The 21843-nt window shown below is 36.7% G+C and overlaps 1 protein-coding gene and 1 non-coding gene across 3 annotated transcripts in view; both read left to right on the top strand.

Moving 5' to 3' along the window:
* Window positions 1–21843, top strand: part of Cfap54 (cilia and flagella associated protein 54) — a 210157-nt gene that overhangs the window by 63049 nt on the left and 125265 nt on the right. For both annotated transcript variants that reach the window (XM_074084168.1, XM_074084170.1), the window contains exons 21-24: window positions 861–953; window positions 1173–1358; window positions 17162–17298; window positions 20264–20411. In XM_074084168.1, the coding sequence (XP_073940269.1) occupies window positions 861–953; window positions 1173–1358; window positions 17162–17298; window positions 20264–20411 (564 nt within the window). The remainder of the gene's footprint in view (window positions 1–860; window positions 954–1172; window positions 1359–17161; window positions 17299–20263; window positions 20412–21843) is intronic.
* LOC141425961 (U1 spliceosomal RNA) lies at window positions 20015–20178 on the top strand. Its single transcript, XR_012451087.1, has one exon. It is a non-coding gene; the product is annotated as a U1 spliceosomal RNA (small nuclear RNA).

Consider the following 21843-nt stretch of genomic DNA (forward strand, 5'->3'; position numbering starts at 1 on the left):
AGAATATAGCTCATTCTAGTAATGTACCTTCATTGTTTTGACATCCTGGCTGAAGGTCCATTGTCTAATAATTTAATCAAGTTTAAGTTTGGTTATTTCTGTGGGATTTGTATTTTGTATTTGGTTTATGTGTATATTTAAAAATGTTCATAGTAATATTGTAATTCAGAAAATTGTATACTGGAAAAAATATTACTTATCATGTTACCATTTTACCATTCATAGTTTTACCATTTTACCATGTGAACCCTACTACCACTATTCTTATTTAGATGCATTTTCTTCCAGTCCTTTTCATATATGTTCAAAAAATAATTTTTAATATAATTTAGTCTCTTGCTTCTTTTTCCACTTGCTTTTTGTTACATACTATTATATAAAATAAGAAAATCATTTCATGGGTGATCTTTGTTTCCATCAAGTCATAACTTGAGTCCATCAAGATTAAGTTGTCTTTGGAGTCAACTTCTGCCATCATCTGCCTACTATGGGGTAAAGTGATTTAGCTTCTCTGCAACTCCATTTCCCATGACAGAAGTAATTCCATCTCATAAGGTGTGAATATTAGAAAGCATACATTAATTTCCTAATGCTACTAATCACATAGAAATTGCTTGTAGCTAAAATAAGTCATAATGAATAATATTTTAGTCTTGATTATACCAGGTAAACTAGTCCTATATTTGTCTTTACTTTTGTAAGGTTAAGCCTAAGTATGTTTGTAAGCATAGATGTCGTATTTTAAAACTTGAATAGTCACATTTTTCATTAGAAATTATCCCCTTTGCTACATTCATACAAAAGAAAACAAATACCTTTTAAAAGACTACAGGTGATGGGCTCATCTTTATTCTTGGCAGGTGTCCTGGTATTGCATTTTGGGTTGCAAGGCAGAAGGAAACTATGGGAAAGTAAGGCTAAATGATAATCACCTCCCAAATTCAGGAGAAGCGGTATGTTGTATTAAATGCCAAGAAATCTTACCAAACCTCATTAATGATAATTAAATGAGTTTTTTTCCTTGTGAAGTCATTATTTCAGTGAATCAATTCTAATTTCAGTGTGTCATAACTAAAATCCAACAGAGAAACAAAAAGTATACCTAGTTATAGTTTAAAAGTTGAATTATTTTAACTTTGTATGTATAACTTGGAATATGTTTTTATTAATAGATACCAGCTGATGGTAAAAGCATTTTTGAAGTGAAAGGTTTAGAAACAAATGAAAAATACATCTTTGCAATTGCTGCTTATTCTTGTAATGGGAAGCTCATCGGTGGTGCTGTTGGGGAGACAACAAAGCCTATTCTGATTTATCCACCTCTTTCTGCTGTAACTGCTCGGATGTACCTGACACAGGTAGAAGACACTGCTGCCATTTTTTCCACTTTGTTTTCTTCTGTTAAGAATTTGCCAAGTAATTTCTGATGGAGAAAAAAATCACAGCAGATATTCTGAAGCTCTTATAATGCATATTTTCCACAATTGAAGTTCAGTCTCATGAAATATAAATTCCTTTCTCCTATTAGTGAGTTTGCTTTTTTACAGTAATGCTTTCTCTCAGATTATGAATATAACACATAATAATTTTAAACATTTTAGAAAATACTGAAATGTGTATAGAAGAAAATAAATGCTATCTGTTAACATCCAGAATAGCAGTTCTTTCCCTGGGGCAATTTTGTAATTATCTGGAGACAGTTTTGGTTGTCACAACCTGGTATGTGTGGGGTTACTGACATCTAGTGAGTAGAGGCCAGGGATGCTGATCAGCACCCCACCGTGCAGTGAACAGCCTCCCATAATGAAGAGTTGTCTAGCACGAAATGTCAGCAGTGCCAGGGTTAAGAAACCTTGACCTAGAGACAGCATTTCATTTTCAATATGTCTTGTAACTATCTGTCTATCTAAGCAGTTAGATATGTATAGATACATATGTAGAGGTACAATATAGATGCATTCACATGAATATGTGTATGTGTTTTTTTGTATAATATGTAATAGAAATCATATTATTTTGCAATGTGATATTTTCATTTAATATATAACTGACATTTCTTGAGTCAGGTGTGGTGACCCAGGCCTCTAATCCCAGTACTCAGGAAGCTGAGGCAGGAGGATCACTGTGAGTTCTAGGCCATCTTGGGCTAGACCCTGTTTCAAAAAACCAAACCAAATCAAAATGAACTAAACCAAAACAAACCTCCAACTGACATTTTCTCATTCTATTGGGAATTCTAAATATATTTTTAAACCATTGCATGGAACTGAGCCTTTTAGGTGTATCATAGTTTACTTAGTCATTCTTTATTGGTGGACATTTAGATACTTGATACTTTTCTGTCTTTTGCCATTATGGAAAAGCTCTAATGCATACCATTGTATATGAATCTTTCTTTTTTTTTTTGAGACAGTCTTTCTGTGCAGCCGAGGCTGGTCTTGAACTTGCAATTCTGTCTCAGCCTCCCAAGTGCTGGGATTAGAGGTGTATATATAAATCTTTACCTATATCCATGATTACTTTCTTCAGATAAATTCATAGATGGGCACTGTCTAGGTTGACAGTGCCCATCTATACAATGGGACACTGACAGGGACAGACCTGAGTTCAAATTCAAGCTCCTCACAGTAGTCGTGTGATACTGAGCAACTAATTTTGGTCTTTGAAGTGGGAATAGTGGTTCCTCCCAGAGGTATTGAGTTTATTAAATGGAATTATACATATCAAATGTCTAACCATAGCGCTTATGACACAGTAGACCCTGAATAATTGGTATTGCTGTATTTAGTTATGAATATACTCATGATAATCATTTTGACTGAAATGGCTGTTGTCTACTAAAAATGTCACCAGTGAAGAAGACACTAGGGTGATTCATTGACTGACCTTTGTCTCAAACATCTGATTTTAAGCCTATTGTTGGCTTAGAGCTGATGGCTATTCTAAATTTCATCATATTTCTGCTGTGCCATTTTTCTCTTAATAGTTCATTAGTATTATAGGCTTAGATTTCAGTGGCATTTTATAGTATGATATTTTTCAAAGAAAATTAAGTTGAGAGAATTGCTAGGATTTGTCTAGCATTGGTTTAGCATGTCATATTGGCTCATGGTTTTCTGGTATTTTGATTTCTTTGGAATTTAATATATTCCCTAATTTGCAGTGATGGAGTTATTGTGAGGAACTGAATATTTCATCAAGGTCTAATTTTTCTCTAGGGAGTGGTTTGACTTTTGGGTTCAGTTTGGCAGAACTTTCATTGAAAGTTAATAAAATGAAGTCCAAGCGATACTGCTGGGATAATGAGAAGTGTCATGAAATAATGACTTGTGTTTCTTTATTGAAACTATATTTTCAGTCCTGTGGTTCATTCATGACAATTTATGGGCATTTTCTCTAATAATGTTAAGTGGTCAAAGCAAAATTTTCTCACTTACTAAACCTCTTTATTTTATAACTTAAGTTTAAGCCTTTAAATTCTAGCTTAATATACCTTTCTTTTGAAATTGCAATCTAGTTTTCATGAAAGTGGTTAGTTTTTAGTTTCAGGATAATTCTGTTCACTGAAACATATTATCATAAGTATTTTATAGAAAAATACAGAGATATTTCATTAAGTGCCTATGATTAACTTGGCTTTTGCAATTTTAAGTTATACTTTTACTCAGCATTATTCTATAAACATTAATAAAGTCAGGTGAATCATTAACAGACTTTCCATTAACACAGAAAGCTAGTAAGTTAGCCTGTGGGAATTTTTCTTTCTTTCTTTTTATTTATTTATTTCTTAGTAGGGCTGGGAATTGAATACAGGGCTTTAAGATTGCTAAGCAAGTGTTCTCCACTGAGCTACCTTGCCAGCCATTGGTTTTTGGAGATAGGGTCTCACTATGGAGCTCACGCTTGCCTCAAACTTGCTATATACCTCCCACTACCTTCCCAGTGCAGGGATTATACATGTGTGCCACTGTATCTGGATTAGGAAAGTTTTTTAAGGAAACTTTTTTTCTTGATGGCCTTGGTGTTGGAACTCAGGACCTCATGCTTACTAGGCAAGTACTTTTTACTGCTTGAGCCACTCTGCCAAAACTTAAGGAAACTTTTTGAATTGCATTCTTTTTTTTAATATTTTTTTTCTTTTTGGCTTAATTTCTTTTTGTTCTTCCTATTTAAGTAGGGAAAGCCTAAATAATATGATACAAAATATAGAAAACTAGAAACCTGTGAGCAGGAGTCTAGTCTTGATTTTGGAGATTATGATTGTAGGAAAATTGTTGCATCACATTTTTCCTACCTGTAAAATGGATCTGGATTATTGAAATATCAAATAAAAAAGTGAGTGATCATGATGGGTTTTTGAGATAAGAAAATGGAAATATCATTTATTAAAATGCTGAAGAAACAAAAGAAATTTCTGAATGTTAGGCATTTAAAATTTATTATTCCATTCATCATTATTGGACAACAGATTGTTTCCATATCTTGACTTATTGTGAATAATGCTGCAATGAAAATGGGAGTAGGTATAATGTACATCACATTAGCATACTGATTTCAGTTTCTTTGTGTATCTATCTTTTCAGTAGTGGAATTGCTGGATTAATTCTGTTTAAAATTCTATTGGGAGAGAAACTGCCATACTGTTTTCCAAAATGGCTGTACTAATTTACAAAACCATGAACAGTGGATAAGGCCTTATTCCCTTGTCTCCACATCCTTGCCAACACTTGCTATCTTTCATCCTTTTGATCATAACCAATCTAATAGGTGTGAGGTGATTTCTCATTTTGGTTTTAATTTGTATTTCTCTGATGAGTGAAATACCATTCAGTCTTAAAAAGCAGGAAATTCTGTGGATTAACCTAAAAGACATTAAGTGAAATAAGCCATAAGCCAACCACAGAGAGACAAATTTGTGTTCTCATTTATGTGTGGAATATAAAAAGTCAAGTTCATGGAAGTAGACAATACAATAGTGGTTATCAGAGGCCAGGATAGGGGGTGGATAGGGAAGGGGAAACACTGGTCAGCAATTCAAAGGTACAGTTAGATAGAAATAAATTTTGGTGTTTTATTGCACAATACAGTGATTATAGATAATAATAACATAAATTTCAAAATAGCTAAAAGAGAGGAATTAAAATGATAAATAGTTGAGGTGACTGATAATTAGCCTGATTCTATAGTGTATATATTCATGAAAACATCACATTCATTCTTACAAATATATATATATATATATAAAATGTGTCAACTAGAAATAAAATAAAAATTAAAAAAATAATTATTCTATTAATAATAATGCTATGACATGATGTGATTACTTTCATTTTGTAGTTGAGAGAACAGATTAGCTTTTTTCTGCCAATACAACTGTATTCTATAAAGGGTGCCTCAGGGAGGTTAAGTAATTTCCCCAAGGTTGCTTAAGTAACAGAGGGTAAGCCTGATTCTTGGATCAGCTCATGCCTTTCTATGACTTTGTCTAGATTCCAGGAGGTCAAGTATTAGATATCTACCATGTGCCAATTCTGTCAAAGCCTGCATCTCTTCCATTTATTTTTAAGTGGCCCTCTTTCTGCTCCTTGGCTTCTCTTTGGTCTCTTTCCCTTTCCCTATGCTATTTGCACCTATTTCTCTGTCAATTCTCTCTTATTCTCTGCCTGGGTTGGTGTTGGTCAGCAGATCTAGGTCAGTATTAGAGGGAGAGTTTGATAATGGAACATGAATGCTTTGCAACAATTCCAATAGTGGCAAGAGCAAGAGAAATAAAGTTCATGCATTTTTCCCATTTCATAGATGAATTCACTGGATCTATGGTTCATAAAGGTTTGCCTTTGGTCTATGATTTCAAATTTGAAAAAATCGAATTATGGGTAAAAGATAATCATCCCTTCTTCGACCTTTCATCCTTTAACTGAATATTGACATTCTCTCTGCTCATCTATTTATTGATGAATTATTTTTCTCGGTGTCTTATTTTGTGCCAGGTTCTATGCTAGATGTCATCTCTCTTTCCTGTGGTGTCTTTTTTTTTTTTTTCATTTCATTATCACAAGAGTAATTCCTGCTTAAATCATTTTGACTTGTGTTTTCAAAAGCTAAGATCCTCACTGCAGATAAGGGAGCCAGCCTGGCTCAGGGTAAGGCAGCCAAGTCATGGGAAGGCTGAGGGGTCCAGAAAGCTATAGCCTTGTGCTTTGGTTCTGTCTATACATGATTTTCTTTACTCTCATTAAAGATCGACTTTCTTTACTTTTCCAAGGAAAAATGGTGGTTTCTGAATTTTTATATATCTCTTGATTTCAGCTACAGAGCTGGCTCCTAGTCTTGATTCCAAATTCTTGGGAAAGTCTAGTTAGCTCATTCAATATAATGAAGAGTGTTACCTCGTTTTTGATGTTCAACCACTGAGTTGTTTTTAAACCTTTCTTTTTAATTTGGCACCATATCTGAGCAGGCTAATAGGAAGGCCTATGAGCTCACCTCTTTCTCTGGTGTCAGCAGGGAATTTAAACCTCCCAATCAGCATAGACTTTCCCAAGTTCAACTGCCCAACCCTTATAAATACTCAGTCTATTCTCTCTGTTTACCCAAGTCAGTCCAGACCTGATAATGCTCATTTAGCTCTTTCTAGGAGTCCGTTGTGTAAATGATAAACTTTTAAGTTCACCTGGTATGTAGAGTATTATCAGCCTTGACATCAGAACCAAACTTAAAGGGGAGGGGTCTATCTTTTTTGCAGAGATTATGACACACTCAGCTTAAGTCGGGCATTCACTGTAGGTCAGTCAATGACAGTGTATAGTATAGTATGTATAGTATAGTATGACTGCTGGGCATCTTCCTCCATGGGAAGAGGGAAATTATTAGGAAAAGGAGGACTTTTAAGTTTATTGAGCGTAGTATTTGTTGAGTGATTACGCTGTGTCAGATAATTACTCCAGGTTAGTTATTCTAAAGCTGTGTGTACAACAGAATGACTTGGGAGGTGCTAGTTCAATAAGATGTTGGGTTCAACTTCCAGAGTTCATGATTAACTAGTTGTGGTTGGGGCCTGAGAAATTAACAGATTCCTAGGTGATACTTATGGTCTAGGGATCATACTTTGAGAGCTACCGTTCTAAGCAAAGTGAATGAAACAGCATGGTAGGAGGCAGGTTACAAACAATAAATGCAGTAAATAAGTAAACCAGTTTGTCAGAAGATGAGAAGTACTATGGAAAAAGAAATAGTAAAGGATGGTATAAGGGAAATGGAAATGTGAAGTGGAAGAGTGAAAGGTAGATTACAACATTAAATAGAGAGATCAAAGAGGGTGAGATTCGAGCAGGGACTTGAAGGAGGTGAGGAGTGGCTCTTTGGGGGAAGAACATTCTGCAGAAGGGAGACTACAGTAGAAGACCTAAGGTTGTTGGAAGTGCACCCACTATGTCTGATAACATAGCAGGAGGCCAGTATGGCTGGAGCAGAGGGACCCATTGAGAGTGGAAGGAGTGATTAGAGAGGTAAGAGGTGAGATTCCAAGATGGCAGCTAGAGGGAGGAAGCAGAAAGTGAGCCTCCTATAGTGAAATCTTGGAGAGACGCTGGAGACACACCTTGCAGGCAAAACCACCGAGAAGAGGCAAAACTTTGACCCCTCCATACCTAAGCTGGCGCAGAGCATCTTCGCTTCACGTTAAATGAAGAAACCAGGAGGGCCCCCAGGCCGCCAGTCGCCTGCACCCAGACGGCTTGGGAAGACGTGGACAAGGTGAGCTTAGCAGTACTGTGGTACTCCCACAGACAACCCTGGGCCAGAGCAGCACAGCCCCCTGGACAGACTGACCTCCACCCGGGGAAAAAAGAGAAACTGAGTAATAAGCAATAAGAACAATAAAGACATGCGGGAAAGAGGATGGGGCGCACTGAGTGCCAAAGATTGGGGGAAAGGAATCCTTTCCGGAACTGGAAATAAACAAGCTGGGCAGGCCGGAGAGGCTCCGGCAGAAGCGGGGGCGCGCGCCCAGCAACCAGAAGAGGGAAAGCTTGTGAGAGTGGCGGAGGGAGGAAAACTCCACAGGAGAGGGGGGAAGACCCACTTCCCACATGAGCTGTAAACAAACACTCAGGCCTGAGAAAGCAGGTGCAGTGTCACCTCCCCCAGTGTGCTTGGAAAGGGGAAAGCTTGTAGCAGCGGCTCGCGCACAGGAGAACTCTGAGTAAACAAAGCCTGCAGGGCCAGGTGAGTGCTAAGCTCACCCCTGAGATCTGCATAAATAACGCCTCCAGCAACAGCAGGCTGATAGCAGCGGGCAGGCAAGCCACAGCCTCAGATACCATTTACAGAACTGTCTCCAGACACTTTTTTTTTTTCTCTCTCCCTACCTTTTATGAGAAAACAACCAAACTATACCTGCATGCTGAAAAACTTACTGAAACTGTATTGCATTTGAACTTGGGACACTTTGTGGGGTTTTTTTTTTGTGCAGTTTTGTTCTACTTTATGCGTCCCCTTTGATGAGACAACTACAGAACAACATCTGAGGCACGATCTCCAGGATTGGAGACTGAGATGGACACCAAAATTATTAAGACCGAAACTTCATTGCATTTGAACTTGGAGGTTTTTTTTTTTTTAATTTTCTATTTTTCATTTTGTTTTATTTTATTTTTTAATATATATATTTCTTTCATTTACTTTTTTAATTTTTATTCTTATCTTTATTCTTTTTATTTTTTATTTTCAATCCTCTCTCTGTCTCTCTAAGGCCTGTTCAGCTTACTGTCAATTAGTACACTAACACTCCCTGTTTATACCTTTGAAACTTTCTTGTTTGATTTCTTCTTTTGTTTTTTCCTACTTGTCTGTTTGTTTTTCCCTTTTCTTTAACTTCTTGCTTTCCATCTCCTCTCACCCTTCCATTCTAAATACTACCATTGTTATTATTACAAGCTAGAAAATACTTAATTGCACATAGTACAGGGAGAGTAACAATACCAAAGACAGAAGAAACAGGGAAACCAGTTTCCCCACAGCAAAAAATTAGTACAGGAACCAGAGGGGAATGAAGAAAACAGATACTCAGATCCAGACTCCAACAAAATGAAGATAAACTATGCCAAAGGACCCAATGAAGCCCACAAGAATAATTTAAAAGAAGACATACTACAGGTACTCAATGAGAATTTTATAGAGATGATACTGGATAGGGTCAACCAAAATGTACAGGAGACACTCAGGAAATTCCAAGACAACAAAATAGAGAATTTGAAAAAGCAAAAGAAGAAATAAAGGAAGCCATAGAAGCACTGTAGAAACACCAAAGTGAAACCGAGAACACGATGAATAAACATAAATGAACTCAGGACAAAAACAGATAACATTAAAGAGGAAACAACCCAGGATATGGAAAACCTCAGAAAAAAGAACGAAACAGAACTGCAAAACAAAATGGAAGGCCAATCCAGCAGAATAGAGCAAACAGAAGACAGAATCTCAGAACTTGAAGATGAAATGGTAATTAAAGGAAAAAACGAAGAACTATTAATTAAACAACTCAAGACCTGTGAAAAGAAAATGCAAGAACTCACCGACTCCATCAAAAGACCAACTTGAGAATCATGGGCATCAAAGAAGGAGAAGAGGTGCAAGCGAAGGGAATGAGTAATATATTCAACAAAATAATAACAGAAAATTTCCCAAATCTAGAGAAACATATTCCCATACAGATGCAAGAGGCCTCCAGGACACCAAACAGATCAGATCAAAGTAGAACTACCCCACGACATATCATCATTAAAACAACAAGTTCAGAAACTAGGGAAAGAATATTGAAGGCTGTAAGAGAGAAAAAACAAGTAACATACAAAGGTAAACCCATCAAAATCACAGCAGACTTCTCAACAGAAACATTAAAAGCAAGAAGAGCGTGGGGTGAGATCTTCTGGGCACCGAATGAAAATAACTTCAACCCCAAGATATTCTACCCAGCAAAGCTATCATTCAAAATAGATGGAGCAATAAAAGTCTTCCATGATAAGCAGAAACTAAAACAATATGTGATCACAAACCCACCACTACAAAAGATTCTTCAAGGGATTCTGCACACAGAAAGTGACACCCAACTTAACCATGAAAAGACAGGCAGCACCAAACCACAGGAAAAGAAAAAGCAAGAAAGTAGAGAGTAACATCAAGTTAGGTACACACAATCAAACCTTCAAACAACTAAGACAACTAAATGACAGGAATCACCATATACCTATCAGTACTAACACTTAATGTTAACGGACTTAATTCACCCATCAAAAGGCACCACTTGACAAAATGGATTAAAAAGGAGGATCCAACAATTTGTTGCTTACAGGAGACCCATCTCACTGACAGAAATAAGCATAGGCTTAGGATGAAAGGCTGGAAAAAGATTTACTAAGCCAATGGCCCCCGAAAACAGGCAGGAGTAGCAATACTTATCTCTGACAAAGTAGACTTCAAACCTACATTGATCAAACAAGATAAAGAAGGACATTCCGTACTAATAAAAGGGGAAATAGACCAAAAGGAAATAATAATTATCAACCTGTATGCACCCAATGTCAATGCACCCAATTTCATCAAACATACCCTGAAAGACCTAAAAGCATATAATAACGCCAACACAGTGGTTGTGGGAAACTTTAACACCCCATTATCATCAATAGATAGGTCATCCAAACAAAAAATCAATAAAGATATCCAAGATCTAAAATATACAATAGATCAAATGGATCTACTTGAAATCTACAGAACATTTCATCCAACTTCTACACAATATACATTCTTCTCAGCAGCCCATAGAACCTTCTCCAAAATAGATCATATCCTAGGGCACAAAGCAAGCCTCAGCAAATATAAGAAAATAGAATTTATACCGTGCATACTATCTGATCACAATGCAGTAAAAGTAGAACTCAACAACAAAAGTAAAGACAAAAAACATGCAAACAGCTGGAAACCAAATAACTCATTACTTAATGAACAATGGATCATCGATGAAATAAAAGAGGAAACTAAAAAGTTCCTGGAAGTCAATGAAAATGAAAACACAACCTCCCGGAACCTATGGGACACAGCAAAGGCAGTCCTGAGAGGAAAGTTTATAGCCATGAGTGCATATATTAAAAAGACTGAAAGATCCCAAATCAATGACCTAATGATACATCTCAAACTCCTAGAAAAACAAGAACAAGCAAATTCCAAAACAAATAGAAGGAGAGAAATAATAAAAATAAGAGCTGAAATTAATGAAATAGAAACCAAAAAAACCATACAAAGAATTAATGAAACAAAAAGTTGGTTCTTTGAAAAAATAAACAAGATCGACAGACCCCTGGCAAACCTGGCTAAAATGAGGAGAGAAAAAACCCAAATTAGTAGAATCAGGAATGCAAAAGGGGAGATAACAACAAACACCATGGAAGTCCAGGAAGTCATCAGAGACTACTTCGAGAACCTATTTGCAAATAACTTGAAAATCTTAAAGAAATGGACAGATTTCTAGATACATATGATCATTCAAAACTGAACCAAGAGGAAATTAATCACCTGAATAGATCTATAACACAAAATGAAATTGAAGCAACAATCAAGAGTCTCCCCAAAAAGAAAAGTCGAGGACCTGATGGATTCTCTGCTGAATTCTATCAGACCTTTAAAGAAGAACTGATACCAACCCTCCTTAAACTGTTCCACGCAATAGAAAAGGAAGGAAAACTGCCAAACACATTTTATGAAGCCAGTATTACACTTATCCCAAAACTAAGCAAAGACACCTCCAAAAAGGAGAACTATAGGCCAATCTCCTTAATGAACATTGATGCAAAAATCCTCAACAAAATAATGGCAAACCGAATTCAACAACACATCAAAAAGATTATTCACCACGACCAAGTAGGCTTCATCCCAGGAATGCAGGGGTGGTTCAGCATATGAACATCAATAAACGTAATAAACCACATTAACAGAAGCAAAGACAAAATCCACTTGATCATCTCAATAGATACAGAAAAAGCCTTTGATAAGATCCAACACCATTTCATGCTAAAAGCTCTAAGAAAACTAGGAATAGAAGGAAAGTACCTCAACATTATAAAAGCTATATATGACAAACCTACAGCCAGCATTATACTTAACAGAGAAAAATTAAAACCATTCCCTCTAAAATCAGGAACCAGACAAGGATGCCCACTATCTCCACTCCTATTCAACATAGTACTGGAATTCCTAGCCAGAGCAATTAGGCAAGAAGAAGGAATAAAAGGAATACAAATAGGTAAAGAAACTGTCAAAATATCCCTATTTGCAGACGACATGATCCTATACCTTAAAGACCCAAAAAACTCTACTCAGAAGCTTCTAGACATCATCAATAGGTACAGCAAATTAGCAGGATATAAAATCAACATAGAAAAATTATTAGCATTTCTATACACTAACAATGAGCAAACGGAAAAAGAATGTATGAAAACAATTCCATTTACAATAGCCTCAAAAACATCAAATACCTAGGTGTAAACCTAACAAAAGATGTGAATGACCTCTACAAGGAAAACTATACACTTCTGAAGAAAGAGATTGAGGAAGACTATAGAAAGTGGAGGGATCTCCCATGCTCATGGATTGGTAGAATCAACATAGTAAAAATGTCTATACTCCCAAAAGTAATCTACATGTTTAATGCAATTCCCATCAAAATTCCAATGACATTCATTAAAGAGATTGAAAAATCTACTGTGAAATTTATATGGAAAAACAAGAGGCCACGAATAGCCAAGGCAATACTCAGTCAAAAGAACAATGCTGGAGGTATCACAATACCTGACTTCAAACTATATTACAAAGCAATAACAATAAAAACAGCATGGTACTGGCACAAAAACAGACATGAAGACCAATGGAACAGAATAGAGGACCCAGATATGAAGCCACACAACTATAACCAACTTGTCTCTGACAAAGGAGCTAAAAATATATGATGGAGAAATAGCAGCCTCTTCAACAAAAACTGCTGGGAAAACTGGTTAGCAGTCTGCAAAAAACTGAAACTAGATCCATGTATATCACCCTATACCAATATTAACTCAAAATGGATCAAGGACCTTAATATCAGACCACACACTCTAAAGTTGATACAGGAAAGAGTAGGAAATACTCTGGAGTTAGTAGGTATAGGTAAGAACTTTCTCAACGAAACCCCAGCAGCACAGCAACTAAGAGATAGCATAGATAAATGGGACCTCATAAAACTAAAAAGCTTCTGTTCATCAAAAGAAATGGTTTCTAAACTGAAGAGAACACCCACAGAGTGGGAGAAAATATTTGCCAGCTACACATCAGACAAAGGACTGATAACCAGAATATATAGGGAACTTAAAAAACTAAATTCTCCCAAAACTAATGAACCAATAAAGAAATGGGCAAGTGAGCTAAACAGAACTTTCTGAAAAGAAGAAATTCAAATGGCCAAAAAACACATGAAAAAATGCTCACCATCTCTAGCAGTAGAGGAAATGCAAATTAAAACCATACTAAGGTTCCACCTCACCCCTGTTAGAATAGCCATCATTAGCAACACCACGAACAACAGGTGTTGGCGAGGATGTGGGGAAAAAGGAACCCTCTTACGCTGCTGGTGGGAATGTAAGCTAGTACAACCACTCTGGAAAAAAATTTGGAGGCTACTTAAAAAGCTAAACATTGATCTACCATTTGATCCAGCAATACCACTCTTGGGGATATACCCAAAAGTCTGCGACACAGGTTACTCCAGAGGCACCTGCACACCCATGTTTTTTGCGGCACTATTCACAATATCCAAGTTGTGGAAACAGCCAAGATGCCCCACCTCTGATGAATGGATTAAGAAAATGTGGTATCTATACACAATGGAATTTTATGTAGCCATGAAGAAGAATGAAATGTTATCATTTGCTAGTAAATGGATGGAATTGGAGAACATCATTGTGAGTGAGGTTAGCCTGGCCCAAAAGACCAAAAATGGTATGTTCTCCCTCATATGTAGACAGTAGATCAAGGGGAAACACAACAATGGGATTGGACTTTGAGCACATGATAAAAGCGAGAGCACACAAAGGAGGGGTGAGGATAGGTAAGACACCTAAAAAATTAGCTAGCTTTTGTTGCCCTAAATGCAGAGAAACTAAAGCAGATACCTTAAAAGCAACTGAGACCAATAGGAAAAGGGACCAGGAACTAAAGAAAAGGTGAGATCAAAAAGAATTAACCTAGAAGGTAACACACACGCACAGGAAATTAATGTGAGTCAACTCCCTGTTTGGCTATCCGTATCTCAATCAGCAAAAACACTTGTTCCTTCCTATTATTGCTTATACTCTCTCTACAACAAAATTAGAGATAAGGGCAAAACAGTTTCTGATGGGTATTGAGGGGGCGGTGGGGAGAGGGAGGTTGTGGAGTTGGTAGTAAGGGAGGGGGTGGGGGCAGGGGGGAGAAATGACCCAAGCCTTGTATGCACATATGAATAATAAAACAATAAAAAAAAATTAAAAAAAAAAAAGAGACGTAAGAGGTGGGTTGGTGGGTGGGGGCAGATCCTATAAGACTTCTAGGCTATTGTAAGGAGTTTGGCTTTTACCCTCACTGTAATCAGTAGTCTTTGGATGATTTTGAGTAGTGGCATGACATAATGTGACTTCCAATTTCAAAGGTTCATCCTGGCTGCTAAGATGGTGTAGATGATGAGGGCAGTAGGGGTAACACTTATCTCTTGCTCCAATCTGATGACAGACAAATGAAGGTGGTTGGCCAGTGTGACTGTACTGGGAGTGAGAAGTAGTCAGATTCTGGATATGTTTTCAAGAAGGAGCTAACAAGAGTTCCTGGTGGAAATAATATAAAAAGAAAAAAAAAAGATGTCTTTAAGGTAGGAGCTGACCAATTGAAAGGACAGATTTGATATTCGCTGGGTTAGGAAAGGCTATGGGTGGTGTAGATTTGGGGGAAGGGGAGACAAGAAGTTCAGAGTTTGAGGTATGTTGGGGTAAGATAATTAGGTAAGATGTATAAATCTGGAGTTTGGGAGAGGAGTGTGGGCAGGAGAAAGATTAGAGAATGGTTATGTGATAATTAAAATCATGGCACTGGATGCGATCATTAAGAAAGTGAGCATAGATGGAAGATAGAAGGAATTGAAAGACGGAATGAACCCTGGGACATACCAACATAAAGAATGTAGGGAAAAGAGGAGAAACTAGCAAAAGCAACTGAAAAGGAAGGTGGTCTTGGAAGTAGAAAGAAAGCCTAGAGTGTAGAGTTCTGGAAGCCAAGTAAAAGTTATGTATCAAGGAGGTGGTATCTGCTGTGCTTAATGATGTCATTAGTCTTTTAGTTCTTTCTCATTTTAATCCCACCCTCTTTCAAATCTATTCTGCACACTACTGCCTGGTTAACTATCTGAACATGCTTATACCATGACACTCTTCTGTTAAAGTCTCATGAGTTTACGAACCTTAGTTTTTATCATGGCATCTTTCCTTGTTTTGTAGTGCTCATTAATTGAGCACTATCCTTTTAAATATTTTTAAAAGGATATACTTTAAAAGAGAAGAAGAGTCATTTATAAGTTCACCAGCCTATTTACACAGCATCTGTTATAATTTTCCATCAGAAATCTCAGAATTTTATGGTGTTTTAGCGACCAGTCAGTCCAACTCTTTGATTTGACAGATGCAACCCAGAGCAGAAGCTCTTATCACTCTGAAACTTGGTTCCACTACTTTTGCTGACTGTTGGTCTCTGTGCAAATACTCATTTCTCAATGCCTCAGTTTCTTCACTTGCAAAATAGGTACGGTAGTAGGGCTTACTTTGTGGAGCTGTAGTGAGGGGTGAATATAATAATGCACATTAAGTGCTTAGTTTAGCACATGGCATTTAAAAATGTCCCACCGGGCTTTTAAGGTCTTCTGACAGAAATCATGCCCCGTTTTTACTCCTCCATCATGTTGCCTGTTTTTCTTTGAATTCTGCCCAGTCACTCCAGTCTCTCCTAAATGCTCTATGGTTGTTTTCACTACTGATTCTTCACAGATTCTGTCAACGTTGTGTCAGCCTGAATCTTAACTTGCCTTAGAGTTCAACTGAAACCCTGCCTCCTTCTTCAAGTGTTCATTCCTCTCCTCTAAAGCCTCTGAGTTAATTATGCTATTCTTTGTGGTATTTTTGTGATTTCATATGGTTTATGCCTCCAACTTGATTTGAGTTACATGGAGTATGAAGCCTTTCCTAACTTTTAAAGAATCTACCCCTCTAGTGCTTAGCACAAGAGTGGAAACTTCTTAAAAGCTTACTGGTTGGCTGATTATGGGTACCATTTGACAGACAGGAAAAATTCTGGTCCTCTTAAGTGGAAAAGTAGCATCACTTAATGCAATGAATTTACTCACACTTTACCCCTTACTTGCCTCCATAAAGGACTTCTGGCAGCACAGAATTCATTTGGTGAGATTTCATATTGTTATATACATATTCAATAGAATAATTTTAGAAATATCTTTAGAGAATTATATTATACCAAAAGAAACAGGGAAGTTGATAAATATTTTTTTCTCTTGAGTTTCTAGGCTTCTTCAGTGAAATTATTTTGCTTTAATGTTAAATTTGTTCAACTTAAAAAGCTAGGACTTCTTGGAAAGCATTTCTGTTTGACTCTTCAGCCTTCTCAGCTGTGAACCCTTTGTTGCACAAAAGCTCTGAAAGTGTCAGTCAGAACCAGAAAAGAATGAAGTGTATTTCATATATCGGGTTTGGGAAATCTGATTGTTTCTCTTGGAACAGATTGTTCATTATAACAGTATCTATAATAAATGGAGTGCACTGCCAAGATAGATGAAAATGAAATTAATTTGGCTCAGATGTGATCTTTGTTTTGCTTATGAGGATTTGAAACATCCTCACAGAGTTTCAACTTTCCATGCAATTTAGAAATAAAAGAGATTTCAAAATGTGCCTGCCTTCTTGCCAGTGGCCATTGAACAGAGCAGCAAATGTGAAAAACTGTATATGAAATTAGTGTTTGAGAGGACCATATCAGAACCTGGCCTAATGTATACTTGTTACCCATAAAAATACCTCATGGGATAATGTGCTTTTTATTGCAGGTTGCCTATCAGATTGGAAATTATGAGTTAGCTAAGAAAGTGTTCGCACCAGTTTGGGATTATTTTGTTGTCTCACCACTTCAGGATGAACAATCTGTTATTTCTTTAAGCAATATAATGACAATAACACAGAGAAGGTAATTGGAACTATTACTTTAACATGTTAATTTGTTTACTATAAACATAAATGCTAGAGGTGAAGCTTTGAATTAATTTAGTTTCAATTTAATGTTAAAGCAGCCCTAATGATGATTAGTCTAATCAGAATTATAATAAGAGTATACATTTCAAGGTCTTGAGTCCTTGCTAGAAAGTTTCTTGCTAGAGTCAGAAAAAACAGTGATGGCCCATGAATGAAGGTTTTAGAATAACAATAGTAAATGCTAGCCAAAGTAGTATCAGTTATACCATGAAACACAAATATTCCCTGGAGTATTTTTGTATTTGTAAATATTCTTTTATAAAAAGCAGAATCAGGTTGAGATTAGGGTAGGGTTTGATGCATGGACTTTTAGATTATGAAGGTTTTTTTCTTCACTTAAAGAGGCTCCCAGAATTAGACTGCATAAAATGGCAGGCTGTCTTTTGACTTTACTGTCATTTTTCCTTACAGGAACAGCATTTAAGATCTGTCTCAGATATGAGCATTAGTGTAATTTCAGGCTGTCTTCACAAATTCAAAAACAAAAACCTCCCCTTCTTGCTTGTTAATGCTTAAAATTCTTTTAATAAGAAGACAAAACCCTTCACTCCTCTATCAAAGATAATGAGCTTAAAAATGCAAATGATGGCTGAAGCAAGGTATTGATAATGCTTATTTACATTAAAAGTACAATTCCATTTCAATTAAACAAACATAGACTTAGCATTTGCCATGTACAAGGATCCTGGGTGCTGTGGGGGAAGGATTTGGAGGGATTTTAAGAGGAGGAAGAGGAGACAGGATTTAGATTCCAGGTGCCTTGCGGATTAGGAAAGGAAGGAGTGAAAAGTGATTGGGATTTCTAGAGTTAACTGACTGGGACACCTGTGACATTTACTAAGGGGACATGAGAGGTAGAACAGTGTTTGGAGGAAGATAATAAATTTGATTGGGAATACTTTGGGTTTAGTTTTCCAGCAGGATGTCTTTGTGGATACAAGATACCAGTAGATGTATTTATTTAGTGCTGATACTCTGAGGGAGTCAAGGCTAGAGGCAGAGATTTGGAAATTGTTCCTGGAGATCATCACTGAGATCTTAAAAATGAGTGGTATCTCCCAGAGAATGACTAGCAGGACAGACAGGGGGCTGGGATTGAATCCTGGGCATTGCTTACAGTTAAGGAACAGATGTAGGAGAAGGAACCAAGGAAGGGACTGGAAAAGGAGCTGCTCAGGAAAGTCCAGGAAAATGCATTGCCAAGGAGGACTGGCTAGCCATATCAAATACTGAAGAGAGGTTGAGTAGGATGAGAAGTAAGAAGAGGCATTTAGAATTGGCAGTTAGGAAGCCACTAAGGCATGATGGACCAGAAACCATTTTGTGATTGGCTCAGGAATAAATAAAAATGAAGAATCGTAACAAGCAGAGACCACTCATGTGAAGCTGGGTAGTAAAGAGAAGAGGGAGCAGGCAGAAGAAACTTGGAAGGGAAGATATGGGAAGAATTTTGAAGGGTGGAGGAAAGGGATCCAGTGGAGAGGGAGAGACTGAAGATACAAGAAATACAAGAAAATGCATATGAGTTTGACACTATGGCAGTAGAGTCAGGAGAGTATAAGAGCACAGGGGAGCAGAGGGAAGAATGGGAGCACAGGCGAAGTGAACAAGGAGACATCCAAGATAAATGGAGGTGTTGGTGAGAGGCACTAATGACTCAGCTGATGTCATACAGTGTAAATTTGTAGTGAATCCCAGCTCCTTAATGGCTAATGTGATTTGTCTTTATGTCCCTGGGCCTACGACAGTGTCTTGAACATAGTAAGCCTTCAGAAAATTCTACCTTGAATGAATGAGTAAAATAAATAAATGATTAACTGTTGTGACAGGGATAGAAAATTGGGCAGATCAGGCAAATTGAGTATTGTATGACATAAAGAGGTGGCAGAACCTAAGGTGACAGAAAGGTCACTCTTGAGAAGACCGATCAGAGTCTGAGCTGGGCTGGGAGGGAAATGGAGCCAAGAGGTTGTACTACTAGCATGTATCAGTGTGCTGAAGGTCATCATGAGAACAGTGAGAAAGTTCAATGTTGAGTGGCAAGGGCAGAAATAAAATTCTCTTGGCAAAGATAAGGCCAAAGTTTAAAATGGTGGTGATCATCTTCAAGTGTGAATTACTGACATCAGATCCTTTCCCATTTTATGCACACAGGAAGGGCAGAGTGTAGAAAGCCTGCAGTTTACAAGTGAGGGTTTGCCAAGTAAGCCACAGGGCAAAGGAAGGAATATTGGAGACAAAGAAGACTGCAGATTTCACAGCTTTGCCAAATGCTTGGCACTGTTAACTATAGTTTAGAAATGATCTAAGAGTTATTATATCTCTCTTTGACCAGACCTAAATTTGCTATAAAGACCCTTTTTTTCAGAAAGTTCATTAATTGAAATATTGGTCCTAATTTCCAATCTTATAGTAATTTTGTTATATTCATAGAAAAGAGCTTTATATATGTAAAAGCCAGAAAACTTTGTCACTAGTTCAGTTTTATGTTTCTATGATACAATATTTCAGTAGCTTCATTTTCTTAGTTGCAAACTTGTCTTTAGTTTTAGTGTAAACAGCTGTGCAAAAATAGCTAGCCTGTATGTTTTTATTGCTGTTGGAGTCCTTGTGTAGACCCAGAGACCAAGTGATTTTAAAAAGGTGGGTTTATACTTACCTGGCAGGGGAGATACCATGATCACGAAGGTGGTTTTCCCAGGGCGAGGCTTATCCATTGCACTCTGGATGTGCTGACCCCTGCGATTTCCCCAAATGTGGGAAACTCGACTGCATAATTTGTGGTAGTGGGGGACTGCATTTGCGCTCTCCCCTGAAAAAAAAAAAGGTGAGTTCACATGCTAAGTCAATCATTTTGTATTTTTAAAGAAGTAGTAATATTTTACTTACTTCTTTTGCAGATTACATTCAGATATTTTGGCAGAAACTTCTTCAATCCTCTTATACCTTTTTCTTAGAAATATCTTTGTAACAAGTGACATTAAAATTAAAGAAGAAAATCTTTTTTGTGATAATATCAAAGGCAATGAGATTTTCCCTGCTCAACAAGTAAGTGAATTAAAGTGACTGAAAACACATCAGTTTCACTGAGTTTGCCTCCTGATGCTTCAATGTCCTGTTCCTGTGGGATTGGGCATTGTCTTGCAAATGGTGAGAGGCTATGGCATGACCAAGCTGCTTTATTTGATATGCATGTAGGCCTCAATGGCCTCAGTTCATAATTTTTTCCTCTTTTATTTTCAATTTATCTTTTTCTCCTGTGTACAAGAGTAGTATATATTTCAGAATTCAAATCTATATTATGTATGCAGTGAAACCCTTGTAATCGACCCCCCCCTAAAAATACTATGGTTTCACTTTCACATGATTTCTCTAATTTTTAAAGATACGTATAGGCAAATATATTATCATTCACAAAAATGGGATCTTGATCTACTTACCATTCTGCAACTGCCTTTTTAACGCTTTTTACCTTGGACATATTTTTATGCTGGTACATATCAATCTGCCATGTTTTTAAAATACAATATTACATTCCTGTACAGAGGCAGGAATTTAATCCATCTTTTGTTGATAGAGTCTTGGAACAGTTACAAACATCACTCCATGTACATCTGCAGCCCTATAATGTTCTTATTTTCAATAACGATCCTGCATTTTTTTTTTTATTCTAGCCTGAGGTTCTATCTCTGTTCTCTCCTTTCCGTACTCACTTTTAGTCATCTTTTTTTGTAGCTTCTTTTTCCCACCTATACATTTATTTATTATTTAGTTAACCAGTAAATTGTTATATGAGTCAGTACCAGTTTCTAGAGATAAGAAAGTGAAAAAAATAATGAGCCTTTGCTCAAGCCAAGTTCACTATTCTATAAAGCCAAATACTTACAACCATCCACTTGTTCCTACCAGTTGTGCTCAGTTTCTTCTTTCATCATATCCAGTCTTAAAACAAAGACATTTAAAAAGCACTTTGGTGAATTCCAGAATGCTGACCTACCATTCTAGTAAAAACTAGTTGAATAGGAATTTCTGGTTTTCACTCACACAATTTCCTTTGTACATAATGTTATATGTATACATAGAAAACTAATGAATGCTTTCTGTAGGAAAAGGAAAGGTGTAAGAAAGGATTTCTATTCTTTTTAATTGCATTCACTCTCACAACCCTAACTTTACATTTTGCCGTCATTTTTTTTTAAGTAGCAAAAATGTAAGCAGCAGAAGTATGATAGTTTGGCTTAGTTTTATTTTCTCACAAATCTAAAAGGGAAATTGGAATCTGTTAATAAGTGGAGGCAATATTATAGAAATGTTACATTTTAATTATTTGCTATAATTTGTTTTTGAGAACTAGATTTTTTCTAACATTAAAAAACAGCCAAGATTTTATCTCACCAATTAAAAAAAGATTTTTTTTCTGCTATTAGTGGTACTTATATTGTTTTATAAAATATTCTGAAGTTTAATTCTAAGATTGCAG

Source organism: Castor canadensis, chromosome 8 (assembly GCF_047511655.1).
Source record: "Castor canadensis chromosome 8, mCasCan1.hap1v2, whole genome shotgun sequence".
Lineage (NCBI taxonomy): Eukaryota > Metazoa > Chordata > Mammalia > Rodentia > Castoridae > Castor > Castor canadensis.